We start from the raw sequence: 21,245 nt of genomic DNA, 5'->3' as shown, positions 1-21,245 counted from the left end.
ATACTGGGATAGCAAAAAGTTCTAGACCAAGTTGACCCATCATCACAAAACATTATCTATCAATCTACAAGTACCAGACTCCTCTAAGATCGATCGTGATAGGATGGAGAAGATACATGTAGGCATAAAATTATAGTGTAATAGCTATGAGATTTTCTCCATTCTGTCATGAGCTAAGGCTAGCATAAATACTTACGTTAATATGCCTTGGAAGATAACTATGTATATCAAAGAACTTAGGTATACCCAATGCTCAGCTCTAGTAGCTCTCACTCAAGCAAATCAACCTCCCTTTATCTTTACGCCTTCTGTCAACAATTACGCCTTTTTCCATACCCGCTATCATGATTAAGTATTATAACATTAAGAACCACCGTAGCCGACATTGATTGACGGTGGTAGGGTGGAAGCTTTCTCAGGGCTACCACGGAAAGTGAGAGTAGGGGAAAGTTGAGTTTGAATTGGTTTCGTTGCGATGGAAATCGGCTTGATTTTCTTATCGGCTTCAGTTGAAATAGCCTTCCCTTCACTGGTGACTTCCGTAGATGTAGGCGGGCTTGAATCCTGTCGAGGAGCCACGCTGTCCGAATTTGATTTAGACTGTGGGCTCAGATTGAGTTTGATCGTATTCTTCTGCTCCGGGGTTGGAGTTTTGACTGGGAGCTTGACAATTAGGCTCTTCTTCTCCTCTCCGTCATCCTCCATTTGTTCGATTTCATCGGTCTCCTCTGCCCGCTCCTGTTCGAGTTCCTCAATATCGCTTGCTAGAGATACTTGGTCGTCATCTTCCTCGTCATCGCCATAATCTTGCTCACTAGCATCATCCTCTTCGTCGTCGTCCATTTCGTCCACTGGATTATATCCCTCAATGTGCTTTTCCTTAGAAGCCCAATCGCGACTGCGACTGGAAGCACCAGCACGGCGTGGCCTAGAAGTTACGTCTTCTGACTCTTCACCCAGTTCGACATCTCCACGGCTATCTACAGCAGCATGCGTTCCACCGATAATACTTTCACCATACACTCCACCAACGCGAGATCTGACCTGGCGGCCACTTAATGTAACAGTAGGCCCTGCTGGCTCAGCTGGGGTGTGGCTGCCAGTGTTTCGAGTAGAACGACGGGATCCGGTAGTGTCAGAAAACCCCTCATCTTCATCGTCCGAATATGTGTACTTCATGCGCTTTCCTCTGGTACGACCTTCATACATCGAGAAGTTTGGTTCAGGACGTTTAAATTGCTCCTTGCGAGCTTGTCGATATTCTCTTCTCTTTCGTTTCTGTAAAGTTGTTAGTAAATCCGAAAATAAGAGATAGTATTGAGACTAGCAAAGCCATACCTCTTCGGTCGCCTCGAAACGTGGAACTGCAGCAAGCATTTTCCCACTTAACGTTCGGGCTTTTTGACCACCATCGTCCTTGACTAGTTTCTCTGCTAACAATTTCAACTCATCAATATCACTTGCAACGCTCCACCAAGTTCTCTTCAAGCCGGTATGGTTGCTCTCTCTGTAAACTCTAAAGTGTGTGTCGTCCAGACCTTCCACTAAATAGTAACGGCGTCTATCGGCATCTGATCCCCAAGGTTGTACAGAAAGTGGTTGGTTCAAATCATCTTCATGGCGAGTTTGCTTGTAAGAGGCTGTAATCATACCTTTAACCACATCGGAGGAGGCTAAAGACCAGAGTATGAGGGTACGTAATAGAGTAAGCTATAGTTCAAAATCAGCAAGGTTCAATCATTCCGTAGACAATGGATGAGTGACCTACCCGCTCTGTGGGAGACATAGAAGTGAACGTTGCCCCTCCAGAAAGAGGGTTCTTGCTCTCCCAATCCTTCGCCCATTGTAGTTTATGTGTTTGAACGGCTTCCTCGAGAGCACGGTTATAATGTCCAGCTCTATGTCCGGTAAGTGATTAGCTATTGATTCTGCAGAAACTTGGAAGTTGTGCGAGCCACAGCACACATGTCGCAAATATGACCTACTTCACATCCTGCTTTCTATTTAAGAGAAGCCCCAATAATGCGCAAAGAAATTGTTCCGCATGCTCCCCAGGCGTGGTACCAACAATAGCGTGTTCCAATTCTTGGGGTCCAAAGTTGGGTAAAGATTTCGGGAATACTTCAGTGAACCGGGCACGGAACATGACGATAAACTGCATAGAATCTGTGTTAGCGACCATTGAACACCGCAACTACGCGATTTGTACGTGTAAAGTCCTCTAGTACGCGACGATAAGAGTTATACGTACGGCGATATCTGGATTATCTGCTAGAACATATTCATGAGGTGGTGATGGTTCTCTCTTTGGTCGTGGTGGAGAAGCCTCAATTTTACGTGCAGCAGTTGGTTTTGGGGCTTTTGAGAAGAATTTAAGAATGCCATCTTTTTTTGTTAATTGTAAACTTTCATCCTCAGATGGTACAGAGGAGAGATCCGAAGAGTCGTCAGAGGATGCCATGTTGTGGTTGAGTTGTGGTGTTCTGAGATTCTAAGATCCTAAGATTCTGAGGTTGTTTGATAAGAAGCTTTCTAGATGATGAAGTCAGAGGAAGCTCAAAGATATTGCCGACAAGCGCGACTTGAGATTTATTGGTCTAAGCATTCTGTCACGCACGTACAACACAAAGGGACATCAGGCAAGCGGTGAATAAGGTACCAGCAGTCTTTCCATTAGTCCTATAGTACGATTCGATATTTCCGAGCATTCTTTGATACCACCTAACCCCATGTCGTATACCACGTTTGTCTCTCCCCACAAAGTTCATTCCTTCTCCAACTTCCACCAACAATAACTGCTCAAAACCAAACTCAAGTATTAGTCTTTTTGCCTCGCCCAACCATCGCAATTATCTGACGTATTATGGTCGGTAGCTAGGTAGTATCCTCTTTGGTAAAGAATGAAATTTCGCATCCAAAGGAGACCACATCAAGATCCATCCCTTTTACCTTATGTATTTACCAATGTTTCATATTCAAGAAGACATTGAATTGCTGTTTGACGCCTGGGATGCAAGTTTGGCAACGCCATGTAAGGGAAAACCACCCACACTCGCTTACCAAGATACTCAACGGAAACAATTTTGGACTCTCACCTGGCTCGAAATTCTGAAGATATAAAAATAGAGAAATTTGTTAAACATACTAGTTACCATGTGGAATTCATGTACAATCAAATAACACCTCCTTACCAATTGGTAATTGTATTTTTGTATGAATATAGTGATACATACATGAAGAGAGAATATTAATTTGTATCTGTCGAGAAATTATTCGAGTTGTTGAATTGAACAGTAATGATTAAGACGTCGAAAGTTGTGATTGGTCTTACGCCCGGGGTTTGAATGGTGACGAACGTACCTGGGCGGTCGAATGTACAACTGTCCACGACTGAAATCCTGCAACGTCATGCCTCTCTAGTTAAAGTTAAAACGTGAATAAATGCAGGCCACTTGATCGTTGAAACGATTCCAGACATTGAAATGATCCCAGACATTGAAAACGTGCCTGTGGCTGAAATGTGGACTTGGGGGAAAAGACACGAAATCTCGACACCGGCCATAGTGCATTAATCCCATGTATCTTGCGCGCATAAAGCCCGGCCTCAAATTTAGGAGGAACGCCGAATCCTCAATTGTTCAAACAACTTAGGACATTGATGAAATTGTGTCCACAGTAGTAGCTCAGAAATGGGAATGGTGAAGAGACAACAAAATTCTCGCAACGCTCTAAGAATCGCAAATAGCCAGTACATGAAGTTCAAGCCGTAAGACAGTACAACAGGCAGAAGAGGTTCCCGATAGTTGAAACAATCTTGAACATCGAAAAGCCTGATATCTGGTCGCGATTGCGCACCCCGCAGTTCCTCGCTGCGTAGGGCATATGGCTCACATGGCTTAGCTCTGCACCACCCATGCAATTCATCAAACTTCGAAAATCCACAAAGTCATGAGGTACTACACAATCACAACAAAAAGTGGTAATAATGAAGACATTTTGATAGAACGCTGGAGGTTTGAAGATTGCCTCAGAAAACTATCCAAAGGCCCAGAAAATCCCCAATAAATCCACAAATTTGTAGATACCAGCGAAGAAAAGGTCTGCAGTGCTTGAATTGATTAATATGACATGAGTCTTGAATGATATATGGTACAGAACACAAGATGAAGCGATGAAGGGAAAAGTCAGTCAAGCTTGACACCAAGATAGTCCTAACCCAACTCAAACAATAGTACCAGTCCTCAATGTTTACCTTTGGTTGGTACATTATACCGCCTTTCATTGTCGGGCCGCGATTCATGACATTGGAATTCGTATGTTGAGGTAGATTTTGGGTCAGTATCGACAGTCGTCAGTAGAGATATCCACTAGTGTATCCTTGTTCAAGCAGCCTTAAATTACTCATCTACAACTTCAGGCCACAATATCCTTTTTTTAGGACTAGTGAAATCGCTTAAATTTCGAACCTGGAGGGAAGGAACGCACTTTGGGAAATATTCGATCTTTTGTACTTCTTCGTGTCGACAATTAACAAACCATCGCAACGACGTCAAGATGGGTAAGAACTCCATTTACTACCAAAACTTTGATTGTTCTATTTGCAATTGTTTAATTTTCGTCTTGCGATCATGGTGATGGGAGAGAAAAAGACTTAAAGCCGCAAATTCTCCTCTCCAGGCGCATTTGACCGAAAGAATTTGATAAATACACAGAATCAAAGACAACAGAGCCTGGCTAACGGTTTAAACGTGTGCAGGCAGAGTGATTAGAAACCAGAGAAAGGGCCGTGGCTCGATCTTCACAGCCAACACCAGATTGAACAAGGCACCAGCTCAGTTCAGAACTCTCGACTATGCTGAGAGACACGGTTACGTCCGTGGTGTCGTAAAGGACATCATTCACGACCCAGGACGTGGTGCTCCCCTCGCCAAGGTTGTCTTCCGCGATCCATACAGATTCAAGCTCCACACCGAGACTTTCATCGCCAACGAAGGAATGTACACCGGACAATTCATCTACGCTGGAAAGAACGCCAACCTCACAGTCGGAAACGTTCTCCCTCTCGGATCTGTTCCAGAAGGTACCGTTATCTCCAACGTTGAGGAGAAGGCAGGCGACCGTGGTGCGTTGGGACGTACCTCTGGTAACTATGTCACTGTTATCGGACACAACCCTGATGAGGGCAAGACCCGTGTCAAGCTTCCATCTGGTGCTAAGAAGGTCATCAAGAGCAGTGCCCGTGGAATGATCGGTATTGTCGCTGGTGGTGGAAGAACCGACAAACCTCTCTTGAGTACGTTTTGAAAGGCCCAATCGACAACAAAGGATATGGAAAGTTTGGTATACTGATAATTCATACAGAGGCATCCCGTGCTAAGCACAAGTTCGCTGTCAAGCGTAACTCATGGCCAAAGACTCGTGGTGTTGCCATGAACCCTGTTGACCATCCTCATGGAGTACGTAAAATTTACCATTTATGCCAGAATCAAGCGCTAATAAGAAATAGGGTGGTAACCATCAACATATTGGTAAAGCATCCACAATCTCAAGATACGCTGCACAAGGTCAAAAGGCTGGTCTCATTGCTGCGAGAAGAACTGGTCTGTTACGTGGTACCCAAAAGGTCAAGGATTGAGCGAGTTGAGGAGATTTTCATTGCTTCGGATATGTTGGGCCTGCATCTTTGTAATTTGGGATGGATCTCAACGAGGATGACAGAAAAGAATTCTACCAAACAATCTTGTGTGCTCTGGCATGATTTACTAGTGATCAGGAGATCGTGATAGCATGTTAACAGGCACTAAACAAAATGAATTGATGGCTTTTCTACCAACTTGAATCCAAAAATTTGAACCTCGTAATCTCCAATGACGGGATTATCACTCACAAGAGCATACATTTATTCTGTGATTACAAGCACCCTTATTTATTTTGTGAACTGTGGGAACAATACTTCTTGGCTCCCATTATGACCTACTTGAGAAGATTGGTTTCTCGCAGTGGGCCTCTGTTTCTCGGAAGCCGAGCCCAATTTCAGCCCCACAATATCTTTCTTCACCACGCCGTAACCCCGCCATTAAAATATAACAACTTAAAATATACCATCAGAGCTATAGTAACGATGTCTGGAACTAAAGAATACGCCCTCCTTTGTTTGGAGAACCCATTGCTTGGCAAGTAGAGTTATAAACTCAGCTATTCCTTAATATCTCACCCTTGAACGCACAATCAACATGTAGAGCTCTCAATAGCTTCGAAGTAGCAAATTTCAAGACTCGAGTTCAGCATTCTCAAGGGAAAGAGCTATCTACATCTAAGCTTTCAAACCCAGTCTGCCAATATACCTATTTGACTAAAACTAACTCCACCATGCAGATATCCAAGCCCAAGGAAACCAAGCTCTTCTCGACAAATACGGCCTCAAGCCCAACGATGCCATCCTCGCTGAAGAGAAACACGCCGGTATCTACGAAGATCTCCTCAACAACTACTCCGCCAAATTGATTGCCGGAGGTGGAGCCCAAAACACTGCTCGTGGAGCCCAATACATTCTCCCTCCCAACAGCGTTGTGTTCCTTGGTGGAGTCGGTGACGATAAATATGCCGCCATCTTGCACGATGCTGTCAAGACCGCCGGTCTCCGTGTTGAATACCGTGTTGACAAAACCCAACCCACTGGACGCTGTGGTGTTGTGATCACTGACCACAACCGATCTATGTGTACCGATTTGGGCGCTGCCAATCACTACGATTTGGAACATTTGAAGTCCCCCGAGGTCTGGAAGTTGGTTGAGAATGCTACACACTACTTTGTTGGTGGATACCATTTGACTGTCTGCCCACCAGCTATCCAAGCTCTTGCTGAAGAGGCTGCTAAGAACAACAAGACATTTGTCTTTTCCCTCTCTGCACCATTCATTTCTCAGTTCTTCAAGGAGCCTCTTGATGCTACTGCTCCTTACTGGGATTATGTCATTGGTAATGAGACTGAGGCTTTGGCCTGGGCCGAAAGCCATGGTGTCGAGTCCAAGGATATCAAGGAGATTGCTAAGGCATTGGCTGCTTTGCCAAAGGAGAACAAGAAGAGAGAGAGAGTTGCTATTATCACACAAGGAACTCTTCCTACTATTGTAGCTGTCAACGGACAAGATGTTAAGGAATACCCTGTCCATGCCATCGACAAGAACTTGATCAACGACACCACGGGTGCTGGAGATGCTTTCGCCGCCGGCTTTACTGCTGGTTTGGTTGCTGGAGAATCCCTCGATCAATGCGTTGATCAAGGACAATGGTTGGCTAAGTTGAGCATTCAGGAGTTGGGCCCTTCGTAAGTCTTGCATAAATTTCATACATGCACATTACATTGGTCAAAAATCGGTGTACAATTTCATCAAGTTGTCTAGATTACATACTAACGATATTTACAGATTCCCCTTCCCTAAGCAGACTTACAAGCCTACCAGCCAATAGATACCTATACGCTATTCACCATTCTGATTCTAGACGGCGTTCGGGTGATGGTTTCAACAACAGGAGCGCCTACAATCGAAATGATGTAGTGCATGATGCATTGACTTTACGATCCTCCACGATCAATTCATAGAGCTAGCGTGTTTTAAAAAACCCAATAAAACGTTATTTACTGATATCTGCATTTCCGCTCTCGGTTACAGCTTCTGACTGTGATCTTCTTACAATGTGTCGATGACATCTGCCTGCTGATGATTGCTGATGATTCCTGATGATAACCTGGACTATGTAAGAGTGAAAACATCTTAGCGGTTAGTGACGACAGACGCAAGACGGATGTCGGATGAAGATGTGGATGATGACGACATTAGATTGGTGGGTTATAATGAACCTTCGATGATTCATGATAATGAATCGAGCTCAGCCTCGGTGACCTTGTCTAGCGGGGGGTGTATGGTTGTAATTGTCATTATCAGTCTGACTGTTCCAAATTGAGCTCTGTAACATAGCACCTCGATCAAATTCGCTAGCACCAGTATAGATACTACTATCATGGTCATTGTAAGATGCGCGACCCAAGGTTCTACCGTAGTATGCCTTTGGTGGTGAATTATTCGCATAGATGCTGCCGTTTGTTGAAAACCCCGATGACGAGATTGACATAGGTCCGAACCGCTTCGTCAATGACTCCTGCAACATTTGGTTGACTGGCGTGGAGGCATCAAAAGATGAGAGTTGGTTCCTCGCATTATTCGCAACACCATTTGTGCCTCGTTGTTGCATTCCAGTCATGTTGTCGAGAGCCGCAACAGCAGCAAGTTGGTCTTTACTGGTTGAGTAATTCATTGATGAAAATCCACCAGAGCTTGATGACTTTTCGGGACTGATGGGTCGAAGCTCATTGGGCTTGGGTGTGAAGGGAGAGCCCCAAATTCCAGGTAGACTTGGAAAGCCTTTGGTGGGTGTTATATGGTTACTTGCCAATGGGCGTGTTCTTTCGGAGCCAATAGGCGCAAATACCGCATTTGCAGTAGAGCTGCTCATACCATAAGATGTATCTTTGCTAGGTGCAAGACTTGCAGGCTCGAGTAAATCGTCTACCATGCGATTCATTTCATTATCCATAATGCCCAAGGAGTCCGATACTACAGCCACCTCGTTGCTGGTGTTCGTGTCGTTCTGCACAGCGTAAGTGGATTTCGCTGACTGACTTGGTATTGCAGAGCCGTTTGAAGGAGGTACGACAGCGCTTTCAGTACCATAGACAAATCTGCTATCATCGGTCATCACGATTGGACATGGTTTTTCAAAATGAAGAGCCATGCCAGCTCGTAAGATATCTCGAATACGAGCATAATTCTCATTATGGGATTGCCGAATGATACCGTCGGAGATGCGAGCTTTCAAAAAGCCATCATCTTTATTGTAGAGACTGAATTCTTCCAAACCATCTGGCAAATCCCGAAGAGGCTTGAAACCGAGCGTCTGTTCGTCTTCAGGTAACAAATACGAAAGATAAGGAAGCGATGCGACAGGAAAGAACCCTACGAGGGCGGAAAGTGCATCTGCAGCTGTCTTCCACATTCTCTGAATATGACCAATTAATGGACCTGTAGACTCCCGGTCAACCCCATCTCCGAGGCCGACAAGAAGGAGACGTTGAGAGATGATCCAGGCGAAGTATTGTCGAATAGTAGGGAGGACTCTAATTGCGACTGGGCTGAGCTTTTCGAAGGAATCGCCAGATGAATCTGTGGCAGTCAAAGACTCCAGATTTTCTGCTTCAGCTGCATCGGCAAGCTCTGAGATAAGTGCTTGTAGAAGGACGCAGAATACTTGAAGATTGAAGCCAAGAAGGAAATAAAAAGACTTTTTGAGGTCATCGGTTACACCACCCTCTGCTTCTACATATCATATCAGAATCTCTACGTGAAAAACTAAGATCAAGATAAGAAGGATCAACTTACCTGTAAGCCTCTGGGTTGCCAGATAATTTGCAGCCATGTTGATTAGCACCAGCTTGTTTAGAGTTTCCTCAAAAGAGTGATCTTTCAAGGCTGAGACCAATTGACCCAAAACTTCATTCTCTAATTCTCCTTGCGTAGAAAATTCCACACCCTTGTAAAATCTTGCATGTAGTCTCACGAACCAGATGACAAGAGCAGACTCAACGGGGGCTGGGCGACGTCTACTCTGTCTTTCCTTCTCCCAACTAGTAGATATTTTTTTGTACTCAATAGCCAAGTTTCCACGAGCCAATGTATGGGGTTCCTTGACAGCAACTGCACGTAGCAAATGGTATAATGCATCGAGATGACTGCCATCAGCGAGAGCAATGACAGCCATCTGGTTGTGGGCATTGCCGGAATCGGGATAAAGAGCTTCAGCTAGAGAATAATATCCTAAGGCAGGGTCCCAGCTGCGCTCTTTGGTTCTTAAGTCATTTCGATATCTACTCAAGTCTCCGAGACGAAGTAGGGTGAAGTGGCAGGAAAGCTTAAGCAAATGTTCAAGGGTTCTGCCAGCTTTGATAGGCTTGTCCACAGACAGTGGGCTTAAAGAAAGGCGGTTTGCGATGCGTTGCAATGCAGGAAGAGGACCAAAGTGAGAAGCAACACGCTGGATGTATCCCTTGTAGAAAAACTGGCTCTCTTTAAGGAAATCGACATAGTGCTTCTCTAACTTTCGGCGCTCCACAGCACGACGTCTCTGATCGGCGGAACGGTAATGAGCGACGAGTTTTCGATATCGGGAGTTAATTAGACTATGCGAGTCCCAGAGACGGTGTTGTACACGCTGCTTAGTAGCATATTCGAAGTCGCCAAAGATGACTGCTTCACAAGCAATGCGCAACCTGATATCATTAGAGTAGTGCGATAAGACAAGAATACAATAACGGACTGTGTGAGAAGATGTTGAATATCTTCAAATGTAGGGGAATCTTTATTCAGCTGCGACTGTAACTCCTTTTCAATCTTTTGTGCAACGCTGAGAAGACAAAAGTTAGCATGAATCGGCGGCATAATATTTGCGACTGCGACAATAGGAACTTACAGCCAGTTTTGTTGAATTGAAGATTTATCCATAGCTAAAGTTCCTCGGGAGATAATACAGAACCCCCAGGTCGACTTATTGTTAGGTTGATTTTTGTCTTCCTACACCAGAATAATAGTTGTAGGAGTTGGCCATGGAGTCTGGTGGGAAAATAAATGTGAGGGAAGATCACAAAATGGCAGTTTGGGGGGAACTGCAAAAAAATCCAGGTGAATACAAATTCGATGAAATATAATTCACTATTCGATTATCGTTTCAAGGAGTTAAGCAAGATTGTAATGACAAAAAGACTTTATGGTCTTTCTGAGCCTTATGCTTATGAGAATACATGAGGAGAATGAGGGGAAGAAATCGATGATGAGTTATGATTGAAGTGATGCTCCAGTTTCCTACTGGTAATTTTAGTACGATTTCCCTTTATTTTTCTGCCGTATTACATTTTATACACCGCCTTATATTTACGCCAAGACAACCTCGCAACTTTTAACCATACGAGCCATACAATAAATACTACGACGTACCTATCTTCCAGTATGTCAGAGGTTCACACATGGCATATCACAACACAAGCAATCTGTCATCACAAAAAACAAAAAAGCAATAATACTCAGTTATAATATTGGGACAGTGTTACACCAGATCTCACTCAGAAAATAGCAGCCTTCTTTTTCCAACTCCCAGGTGTCAATCTTCAACTCTCTAAACTCACGTATTCTCATCGATTAGCTTCGATATCTTAACCGTAGGTGGGTGAGGATATATCAATCATCGAAGGTAAAGAAGAGAATCCGAAGCAGAGGAATAACTACTCTTCAATCATAAGAGTAATTACCCCGCATCTTATAACACTCTTCTCATTTTCTTTCATCTTGTTACACAATGACAAAACGTTTACGAGATGAAGAGTTTGATGATCCTTCTTCTCCAGATTCAGAGATCATAGAGACTCCCAATCCATCCGACATACAGGAACCCAAAGCCACCTCAAATTCTACACCTCAAGCTGCCTCCAAATTTGTTCATCTTGGTGAAGAGACCGGTGAAGCTCCTACAGTAATGCGTTGCTCTTTGCCAGGTCACCAGCGAACAATATCGTTCCCTTCATTCGATGACTATGAAGTACACTATAAAAAGTCTCACATGAACAGATGTTTGGAATGCCGTAAGAACCTTCCTTCGGAACATTTCCTCAATCTTCATATTGAGGAAAATCATGATGCATTGGTCAGTGTTAGGAAGGACCGAGGAGAAAAGATTGTAAGATTATCCCTAAGCGTGTATAGTCTGTAGCTACTGATGCTCGAATAGTATTCTTGTTTTGTTGAAGACTGTGATAGGAAATGCTCAACTCCTCAGAAGAGACGTATGCATCTCATTGATAAACACATGTTCCCTCAGCAGTATGACTTCTTCGTTGTGAATGATGGTATTGATCATAAAAGCTCCATGCTTAGATCAGGACGCCATGGACATCGAAGATACAGCTCGGCAGCAAAAACGAAAGTCGAAGAAGTTGGACAACGTGCCGCTACTACTGAGCCAACTTTGAACGATCAAAACATCAACCAAGAATTTACCAGTGGATCCAGCGTCCCCCCAGCGCAGATAGAAGATGATGCCATGGAAGTATCTGAGACGGCTGCATCAATTCTTGAGCCAGAAGACGATCAGATGAAAGGTTTAGAAACAGCCATGTCATCACTGAGATTTGTTCCGAGTAGTGTTAGATTCGGAAGGGGACGGGGAAGGGGAAGGGGAAGGGGATTCAGCAAAGCCTGATGAGATATGGATTTACGATTTTATGATGTTATGAGAATTAAGAAAGTCTATAGCTGCACGAGCACTTACTTATGATTTAACTTGTGACTTTCATATTGATTGCAACATATGATTGAGTATCTCTATAAAGCTTTGAACACTATGACAACCAAGAAAGTCTATATTGGCACGAGCACCTGTTTTATGTGATTGTACTCGTGACTTACACGTTGACTTACAACATATGGCTGAGTATCCCTTCAATATGCGGGCATTGAAGACCACCTAGGTATCCATGAATAGTCATGATAGCAATGACAACTATTTCAATGAAGTTGTTTTATAAAGGGTGTTGAATATCTGGATCCGCAAATATACATATAGCATTTGATTATCTGGAGATAAATGTATGGAAAGAGTGGGTAGAATACGTCATCATGTGCCTCACGCCCCTTACTGTATGTTAAGAATATACATAGGATCTCGTTGAATAAAAATCAATTCATATTGGGTATCTGTATCCAAAATATCCTCTATCCAGCTCCAAAACGCCGACGTCAATATTTACAATGCCTATATTACCCTGTGGCGTTAAAACAAACTCATCCGAGCCCCCCAACTATCTGCTCTTGGGTTTATAGTGATCTGATAAGGAAATGGATTTGCCTCGCTCGTGGTAATAGGTGGTATGTGATCTTTCTCCATATTGACTGTTGTTACGATCTTCATTGCCGCTTTCAGCAACATAGCTTCCATCGCATTTCTGACCTTTGCTCGTTCTGTAGAGCGCGGTGTTAATCAGCCGTAATCATATAATATAATAGAGCATTCGTATATTCTTACCACTTTCTGTTCGCGGAGTAGCTAATGTGACATCCAAAGTCCACTGTTCCCAACATACCTCTTCCTCCTGTATTGTCCAAATTAGCAAGGGGATATTTTGAATAGAAAGAATGCGACCCGGATGATCGGAATTGGATTCCAGAACCAACATACGCCTTTCGTAAACCAAGCCTTCCTTCGTTTCTTCTCGAAAAATTGAACAGCCATTTGTCCTCTAACACCAGTATTTCTCGCGCCAATTTCCGAAGTGGTGTCTAGTTGCCGCACCAGGGCAGCGGTCCTTTGATCGATAAGTGTTTCAATTTCAACATTCTCAATGTATGGCAGAGTCATGTCCAGGACATCGCGAGACTTTGGTCTGATAGAAGGGAAGAAACGTTGGAAGAAAATGGTATGTAGAATGCCTGTATAGGAGTTGAGTTAGCAGGCGCATAATAGTGACAAGTCATGTTGATGAAGGTAAGAAAACACCGTTTCTACTTGCCTCTAATGACCTCTTTCACTGAGGTAGGGTCAGCAAACACCTCAATAATATATTCTGGCGGTCTGCGCTGGTCCATTGCCACTATTCAATCTTCTCATTTGTGTTTGTGTTTGTTGTTTCCAGCGTTCGATCGTGCACCTTATAAAAGCTTTGCACTTTGAGCTTTGGTCGTTTTGGTCGTTTTGGCCTTTGTGCATTTACATGGAGGGGTAAGGAGTTATGCAATAGATGCAATAGTGTACGGAGTAAACTCGAATGCTTATCGGTACATGTATATCAATGGGTCTTGCCAGCCGAGTTGTGGCTGGCACGGCTGGCAAATTACCATCCTCGGCCTTCAGAGACAACAAAGGGAGCTTTCCTCACATTTCAAGGTTCTTGAGGGAAACCTTATAATTAAAAACTTATCATTTCAACATTCAATATTATTTCGTTTCCTTCACATTTCCAAGCTATTAAACAATCATTCTTCAACGTTATGTGATTGTAGTCTCATTCTTTTTCTTTGAAAGAACAAAATCATGAATTCCCTTCGCAAATGGGCAAGGAGGAATAGAACTCCCCTTGCGATTGGTTTCGGAGTGATTGGTGTAGGCTATGTAGCTACTCAGTACGTGCTAGGAAAGATTCATGATGCTCGAAAACGTATGAGTAGTGATCGTATAGCTCGAGAGAAGTAAAGTTTGATACCCACCGAGATAGTGACTTATGCTTATCCACTTATTCTTAGTCTTCGACGTCGGTTTGAACAAAATCAAGAGGATTGTACTTACACCGTCTTGGCCCTCCTGCCCACCGCCACCGAGAACATTCTTGCAGAATTGAAAACGGAGAGAATCACCGACGAGTTGCAACGACAAAAAGCTGCGAAGCAGGCACGAAATGGCGCTGATCGTCGATCTGATTGGGGTTCCAGTCCTCCTAGTATTACCGATGACGATGGCAGAAGCATGGTGAGTTTTAGTGATAGTGGAATGCATATAAGTCAACTCGGAATACCTTCAGGATTAGAGTTGGGTGTTGATGGAGCACAAGATGGAGGACAACAAGGAGAACAGCAAGCACAAAAGATCAAAAGGTCGAAGATGCAATTATGGAATGATCTTAAGATTAGCTGTAAGATAATTGAAGTTCGATTTTACATTCGTTGCTAATATCTGCTAGCTATCACGCGATCATTCACTTTGATATATACACTCTCTCTTCTCACACTACTCACACGGATTCAACTTAATCTCCTAGGACGTCGCAGTTATCTTTCGAGTGTAGTCTCACTCGCTACTGGTGGCGTGGAGCAGTCAACAATAAGCTTGGAAAATAACGATGATGACAATTCAGATCAAGCTTATGGAAACGACTTCGAGACGAATAGACGATATCTGACATTCAGCTGGTGGCTACTTCATAGAGGATGGAGAGATGTTATGTTCAAGGTTGAAGATGCGGTAAAAGAAGTGTTCAAGGATACTTCTATCAGAGAAGAGCTCACCATGGCTAAGTTTTCTGAATTGACGCTTGAGGTCCGTAAAAAGGTAGAAGGTGCCACCCCCGAAGACAGACAGGCTACTCGCTGGTTACAATATCTTTTACCCCCTCGAGACCAAGAGGATTTTGTCATCAAAGAATCTGGCATGAAAGCTATGGAGCCTGAGACACCTTCATCATCACCCGTGTCACCATTAAGACGACTCCTTGATGAAACCTCGGATCTTATTGACTCTCCACCATTTTCCCACGTTCTGACTATGCTTCTTGATGCCGGATTCTCAACTCTTGTTGAACAAAAGATCGCTCAACAAAGCTTCAAGATTCCGTCTCAACCTGAAGATACTCGTGTTACTGAAATCGTTGAGCCAACTGCGGTAAAGCTTCCATTAATTTTAGCTGTGCTTACCAGACAGGCTCACTCCATTGGAAATGGTGTGCCCAATGAATACCTTCAAGCTATGGAGCAGGTTAGGGAATTAGAGGCTTTTGCCGCCGTGGTTTACTCTAGTCACGAGAATGAGATTAATCCGATTGATGACTTTGGGAGTGCCATGTTAGTGCCAAGGAATGACTTGGGCGAATCTGAAATGGCCTCTGTGGCTTCGAATGGCCAAGATAGTCTTATTGACGTGGGAACTGCTAGCAGATTTGAAAGTGCGTGGGGAAAAGCGGTAGACCCCGCGGACAAAGTAACATCTTTGTAGATTGGATCTGGGCGAGGTTTATACAAAGTCGAGGGAATTTTTGGAATATGGGAATCATTATTGGGCAAGGTTGCGGGAAATTTATTGAGGCGAAAGAAGAAACGAGGTATGTAAAAGATACCAAAATAATGGCATAATTGTATCATCCTTGAGGCCTTTGAGGGCTGTATCATCTGTTCTATCCGGCTTGGCCACTTTGATGTTCATGTTATGATTTGATCTTCAAAGTCCAGGATACGAGATACGTAAGAATAGGAGGTCGTTTGATTTGTCGAATCCACCCTAGACAATGAAGAGTGAAATGAGACATATCGTGGAAACTATTTGATTGTCAAATCTAAACCCAGTCGGCTTCAATGATGTTATCTAGCCAACCTAGAACTGAATGTTCAGGCGTTTTGACTTCCTCAATTTCTCAGATCGGCTCCCTTTTCAACGACCCATTCTACTGATATGCCCCCTTTAACCTCGACTCCAATAAGCCCCAAACGCCACGACCTGCAACTATTTTCTGTTGTATTACATCCAAAAATTAAAGCTGTGCGACATTAATATCCACTGCGTGTAAATCATCATGTTCGTAACGCGTATTAGACATCAAAGAACGCCCTTAACGAATTGGTCAAGGGCCAGCTCGAAGAGCTCGTTTGCAACTCCTTCGCCTCCAGGGTGCTCGACGGGAGATAGCGGGTTCTTGACAACTGCGAAGTATCAGCACATCATGTGAAAGATAATGGGGAGGGGGGGACCATACCAAATTCCACATAAAGATTGACATATATCTGGTGTAGCACCTGCCTCATAGTTGGGGTTTGTGTGTCGGTAAGCATCACGAACTTGATATTCGTTGGCGTCTCATAGTAATGTAACTTATACTGTCCCGTTCGAAACGATATGAAGCTATCATCCGGTCCTCCTAACTTTCTCACCATATTCCGTAACGAGAATATAGTTCCAAATATCAATTTCGCATCGTCTTGCGCGCTCAACTTCCCGGGGCGACTCTTCGGCACGGCAAGTTCTGGAACATTGAGAGGAGGTACGGCGCTGGAGTTACTGGAGCCGGAAATGGGTCGCGCAGTTGCGCCGGTGGTGGAGAGGGGTCGGTCATTATTGCGGTGCCAGAGTTTGGAATAGATGCATTCGGCTGAAGGATATGATTTAGTGTCAATCGCAAATTCCAAGACGTGTATTGACTTACTATGCCTATCGAATATGTAAAAGGAATAAACAACCATGTTGAGAATATAGTTGTAGTCTGAAGTATTTCTGAATGTCGATATTCTCTTGGGACACTTTCGGCCTCGTAACTTATTATTATTATTGACAAGGCTTCGTCGATATGTACTCTGTATGTAATATGTATTATGTAGGTACGGTAAGGGTGGTTCAACGTTGAATAATAGGCTTTAATTTGGTACCAGGTTCGAAATTAAGATGATAGTACAGGCTAACCGCACGCTATCAAATTAAGCTTTTATCAAGCTAAGCAAGCCTAATGCCTCTAATCCCAGAGATCGGCCGACCCCTTGACCAAAGCTCCTCATTCGTCAGAGTAATTTTTGGTAGCCTCACTGTTCAATCTTACCTTTCTTCCCCCCTTCCACCCAAATACCTCTCTCTTTGTCTTTTCTTTTGCTTTGCTCGACCTTCAACATAGCTGGCCTTTGGGATATGAAGGGAGATATTTAACTTCTACAAAAAATGTCTTCATTCGCTGGCGATTGTGAAAAACCAGGTCATCCGGGTGATATTACCCAGAAAGAGGCTGATGCGGGCATTCTCCCTTCTCATGGTAAGTGAAGGTTTTCAACGTCGCGACCACAAGTACCAATACTCTTTATAACGTAAACCAACTTACCTTCCTCACAGGCATTTCTCTCGATATACCCGGCGAATTGGTTGATGGTCGCCCACCTTTGGTACAATACCTGTAAATCGCCCGCCTCCAAATGACCCCTCCTTATCTATATCTCCCGCTAATGGATCTTCAAGTTCCACCCCCGCATATCAAAGTCCTCTTCGACATCACCGTCGCAGTGCCTCTGCACACCGGCAAGTAAAGGTTGGTCCCAAGTCTCACAATCTGGATATTCGCTTTTAGAAATATACTGATTGCAAAAGGAAACGCTTGATGCAAGATCCGAATACATGAATAATGAAGAAGATGGGAGAGCCGAACATCACATTAATCAATATATCATCAAAGATGAAATTGGCAGGGGCTCTTTTGGGGCTGTTCATCTAGCGGTGGATCAGTACGGAACAGAATTTGTAAGGGCTTCTGTCCTAAGCCATTGATCATTGGTTTAATATTGGGTACATAGGCAGTCAAAGAGTTTTCCAAATCAAGGTTACGGAAAAGAGCGCAATCGAATATCCTTCGAAGGCCACATTATGTCAGACGACCCGGACATCTCGCAGCAGGTAGCGGTTTCAATTCCTCTCTTCATCGCCATTCGGCATCCGACATCCATATCAATGAGCAACGGGGAAATCCTTTGTATCTGATTAAAGAGGAGATCGCTATCATGAAAAAATTGAACCATCCCAATCTCGTTAGTTTGATAGAAGTTTTGGATGATCCTGAGGAAGATTCTCTTTATATGGTTTTGGAAATGTGTAAGAAAGGCGTTGTCATGAAGGTTGGGCTTGGAGAGAAAGCAGATCCATATGACGTTGAAAGTTGCAGATGCTGGTTTAGAGATCTAATACTTGGCATTGAATATCGTAAGTACTTACGGTAATCTTCTGTATTGACATAATGGCTCACATCATGAAGTTCATGCTCAAGGCGTTGTGCACCGAGACATCAAGCCGGATAATCTACTTTTGACCGAAGATGATGTGTTGAAAGTTGTGGATTTTGGAGTTTCTGAGATGTTCGAAAAGGCTTCAGATATGATGACAGCCAAATCTACGGGGTCTCCAGCATTTCTGCCTCCAGAATTGTGCGTAACGAAGCATGGCGATGTTTCCGGAAGGGCAGCTGACATATGGTCCATGGGAATCTCATTGTATTGTCTGCGCTTCGGTCACATACCTTTCGAACGGACCGGAGTACTTGAATTGTATGAGGCAATCAAGAATGATGAGGTTGACTATGAGCCGAGTACCGACCCTCAATTTGTCGATTTAATGAGAAGAATTCTAGAAAAAGATCCCAAAAAAAGAATTACTATGGATGAGATTCGCGTATGCTTTCCCTATACGTTTTACCGAATACTTCTGACGTTCAGTAGGAACATCCCTGGGTGACTAATAATGGAACCGACCCATTACTCCCAAAGGAAGAAAACATCGCAAATCTAGTTGAGCCGCCGAGTGAAATCGAGGTCAATCATGCAATAACTGCTAAAATGAGGGGTCTTCTCGCAGTCATGAAGGCTGTGAAAAAATTTAAGTCTAAAATGGAGCAGAGGAGACCCACCGCTATCTCTGAGACATTAGGGAAGGGTATTCGTGTTCTACACCCATCTATGGGGATGACCGAGCAAAAAAAATCCGCGCTTCAAAGGTCCAAAAGCTCGGATCTCGAGGATAGACGTCTAGTTGAAGCAGCACTTGCCGCTGAAGGTGTATACCATGATGGAACATATCCATCGGCTGATGGTCCTAGAACTATGGCGAGCCGAATGGATTCTTCTAGTACAATTGTAGTGGATGAGGAGCCTATAGTTAAGAAAGTCCAATCACGTAGTATCGCGAAGACCGATTCATCTAATTCGATAGAAAAACGCCCAGAGTTTCGGGAACAACAATCTGGTGACAAGGGGCACGCTCACGATCCTTTGGACGAGCAGCCTTTGTACCTAGGAATTGGTGCCGGAGTTGGCGAAGACGGCGATCCTCTTAATGAACCCGTACATGAATTGATAGCTGAATCCCCTACAGCTGCCGACTTCAATATTTATGATACTGCCTACCAACAAGAGGTCGATCGAATTCGTGCTGTCCAAGGGCACGCCGCCACTGTCTATCTGACGCGAAGGGTAGATCATAAAAAGGAATATAAAGCTGATCATTACATGAAAAATCTCCCAAATCATACGGAGATGAAGGGTAAAATTCAAGAAGGATGGAAGGGCCTGGTAGATCGCGCCCAGGAAAGTAAAGATGAACGTTCTCTTCATGAGAAACTTACAGAAGGCCATCAGGCTTTCTCCGATTTGGTATCTAAGGCGGTGGAGAACACGAGGAATTTGGGAAGAGATGTCAGTGAGAGGGAAGGGGCTACGTCTGAGAAGTAGTGCACGGGGCTATGTGGTAACTAAGGGAAAATATCGAGGAAGGGAAAATATCACGATATAGATGGCCAAGTGAAGTTATTGATCTAGCAGGCGTTTAACGTATTTTGGTAGTGAGTTGTCAGATGGATTGATACGATTCTCGAATACCATAATTTTGCAATACAAGATAATTTTTTATTATAGCTACTTCAGAAGCTATGAGGATTGGATTTATAAGGTTCCTGTAGATATTGTCAGACGTGTCTGCTTTCTTTTTATCGAATATTCTACTATATATACTGCGCATATTTCAACAGTTCAAACCCAGCATCGCCGCCTCTGCCTCCTGATCAATTTCTCACTACGTCCATCCTGCCAGTCCGCGCCTATGCCTAATTTTACCCGAAGCGAATCGGGGGCTAGAATAGGGGGAGAAGTGCACTTGTTTCTAGCTAATCTGGAAATTGTTATCGTGTGACTTTACCTCAAGGATCATGGTCAACTAAACGTTTTCAGAGCCAAGCAGGTACTATCTTGCTGCGTCTACTAGTACATTTGAAATCTCACTGCCCATACCTTGTGAATTTTTCCAAATCCTCAATTCGGTTTGGCAATTCAGATACTGATTTCTCCTTCTTTATTACTATTGAGACTATTGCTTTCTCAAAACAGATGCAACACATGCAAATCTACCCAGAAACGCGGATTGTTCAGATGCCAGTCGTAAACCCTAGATTCCATTTCCATTTTTATTGGGCAAAAGACCAGCAACTTAGCTCTGCGAAAACGCGTCCTGAGCCCTTTTCGGCTACTTTCTTGCCAGGAGACTGCAAAAAATGTAGTACTGAGCTCCGGGACCCCTTCAGAATCCCCTCCTCGTCCTTGATGATACATTCAGGGAATGAATGCGGTAACATAGTTGCATTTCCTTCCCATACTGCCCATCTCTGAAAATTTGCGTTCAATACTCCTAGTCACTGACCAATATCACTCTGCATGTTCCCTCTCCCTACTAACCAATCCAAATGCCCTGAACGCCAAATGCCAAATACTGGTATCATCAAATTATACAAAGCAAATGATGCTCGCCAAATTGTTGTACTCCTCCTCTGTCATCTCATATATGGTATCTCCTGAAATCTTCCCACAACGATTCTAGAAAGGTGTTGGCTCTCTGGCCATCATTACCTAAATAGCACGCACACTTCCTTGAAT

At 43.7% G+C, this 21,245-nt stretch overlaps 9 protein-coding genes across 9 annotated transcripts; 5 read left to right on the top strand and 4 right to left on the bottom strand.

Moving 5' to 3' along the window:
• Positions 1 to 125: 125 nt before the first annotated feature.
• On the bottom strand, positions 126 to 2,500 carry EAE97_000234 (uncharacterized protein). Its single transcript, XM_038870744.1, has 5 exons — positions 2,252 to 2,500; positions 1,986 to 2,155; positions 1,769 to 1,898; positions 1,339 to 1,710; positions 126 to 1,278 (listed from the first exon to the last, which is right to left on the bottom strand). The coding sequence occupies exons 1-5, from the start codon at positions 2,459 to 2,461 to the stop codon at positions 364 to 366; spliced, it is 1,797 nt and encodes a 598-aa protein (XP_038738105.1). The 5' UTR covers positions 2,462 to 2,500; the 3' UTR covers positions 126 to 363.
• Positions 2,501 to 4,554: 2,054 nt separating this feature from the next.
• On the top strand, positions 4,555 to 5,635 carry EAE97_000233 (uncharacterized protein; the record flags this gene model as incomplete). Its single annotated transcript, XM_038870743.1, has 4 exons — positions 4,555 to 4,558; positions 4,757 to 5,293; positions 5,362 to 5,456; positions 5,507 to 5,635. The coding sequence occupies 4 exons, from the start codon at positions 4,555 to 4,557 to the stop codon at positions 5,633 to 5,635; spliced, it is 765 nt and encodes a 254-aa protein (XP_038738104.1).
• A 486-nt stretch (positions 5,636 to 6,121) lies between these two features.
• EAE97_000232 (uncharacterized protein) lies at positions 6,122 to 7,470 on the top strand (the record flags this gene model as incomplete). Its single annotated transcript, XM_038870742.1, has 3 exons — positions 6,122 to 6,173; positions 6,376 to 7,327; positions 7,428 to 7,470. 3 exons carry the CDS (start codon positions 6,122 to 6,124, stop codon positions 7,468 to 7,470), a joined length of 1,047 nt encoding a protein of 348 aa, XP_038738103.1.
• A 420-nt stretch (positions 7,471 to 7,890) lies between these two features.
• Positions 7,891 to 10,556, bottom strand: EAE97_000231 (uncharacterized protein; the record flags this gene model as incomplete). The annotated part of the gene is made up of 4 exons (XM_038870741.1): positions 7,891 to 9,374; positions 9,438 to 10,324; positions 10,372 to 10,458; positions 10,525 to 10,556. 4 exons carry the CDS (start codon positions 10,554 to 10,556, stop codon positions 7,891 to 7,893), a joined length of 2,490 nt encoding a protein of 829 aa, XP_038738102.1.
• An 847-nt stretch (positions 10,557 to 11,403) lies between these two features.
• Positions 11,404 to 12,303, top strand: EAE97_000230 (uncharacterized protein; the record flags this gene model as incomplete). The annotated part of the gene is made up of 2 exons (XM_038870740.1): positions 11,404 to 11,781; positions 11,833 to 12,303. 2 exons carry the CDS (start codon positions 11,404 to 11,406, stop codon positions 12,301 to 12,303), a joined length of 849 nt encoding a protein of 282 aa, XP_038738101.1.
• Positions 12,304 to 12,873: 570 nt separating this feature from the next.
• On the bottom strand, positions 12,874 to 13,685 carry EAE97_000229 (uncharacterized protein; the record flags this gene model as incomplete). Its single annotated transcript, XM_038870739.1, has 4 exons — positions 12,874 to 13,061; positions 13,126 to 13,192; positions 13,279 to 13,529; positions 13,610 to 13,685. 4 exons carry the CDS (start codon positions 13,683 to 13,685, stop codon positions 12,874 to 12,876), a joined length of 582 nt encoding a protein of 193 aa, XP_038738100.1.
• A 445-nt stretch (positions 13,686 to 14,130) lies between these two features.
• Positions 14,131 to 15,801, top strand: EAE97_000228 (uncharacterized protein; the record flags this gene model as incomplete). Its single annotated transcript, XM_038870738.1, has 3 exons — positions 14,131 to 14,285; positions 14,340 to 14,725; positions 14,774 to 15,801. The coding sequence occupies 3 exons, from the start codon at positions 14,131 to 14,133 to the stop codon at positions 15,799 to 15,801; spliced, it is 1,569 nt and encodes a 522-aa protein (XP_038738099.1).
• A 597-nt stretch (positions 15,802 to 16,398) lies between these two features.
• Positions 16,399 to 17,039, bottom strand: EAE97_000227 (uncharacterized protein; the record flags this gene model as incomplete). Its single annotated transcript, XM_038870737.1, has 3 exons — positions 16,399 to 16,502; positions 16,556 to 16,948; positions 17,003 to 17,039. 3 exons carry the CDS (start codon positions 17,037 to 17,039, stop codon positions 16,399 to 16,401), a joined length of 534 nt encoding a protein of 177 aa, XP_038738098.1.
• Positions 17,040 to 17,505: 466 nt separating this feature from the next.
• On the top strand, positions 17,506 to 20,051 carry EAE97_000226 (uncharacterized protein; the record flags this gene model as incomplete). Its single annotated transcript, XM_038870736.1, has 7 exons — positions 17,506 to 17,596; positions 17,674 to 17,734; positions 17,797 to 17,866; positions 17,926 to 18,075; positions 18,129 to 18,531; positions 18,584 to 18,996; positions 19,044 to 20,051. The coding sequence occupies 7 exons, from the start codon at positions 17,506 to 17,508 to the stop codon at positions 20,049 to 20,051; spliced, it is 2,196 nt and encodes a 731-aa protein (XP_038738097.1).
• Between the last annotated feature and the right edge of the window lie 1,194 nt (positions 20,052 to 21,245).

Source organism: Botrytis byssoidea (assembly GCF_014898295.1).
Source record: "Botrytis byssoidea strain MUCL 94 chromosome Unknown BBYS_001, whole genome shotgun sequence".
In the NCBI taxonomy this organism is placed as follows: Eukaryota; Fungi; Ascomycota; class Leotiomycetes; order Helotiales; family Sclerotiniaceae; genus Botrytis; species Botrytis byssoidea.
This window is presented reverse-complemented; position numbering and strand designations above follow the sequence as displayed.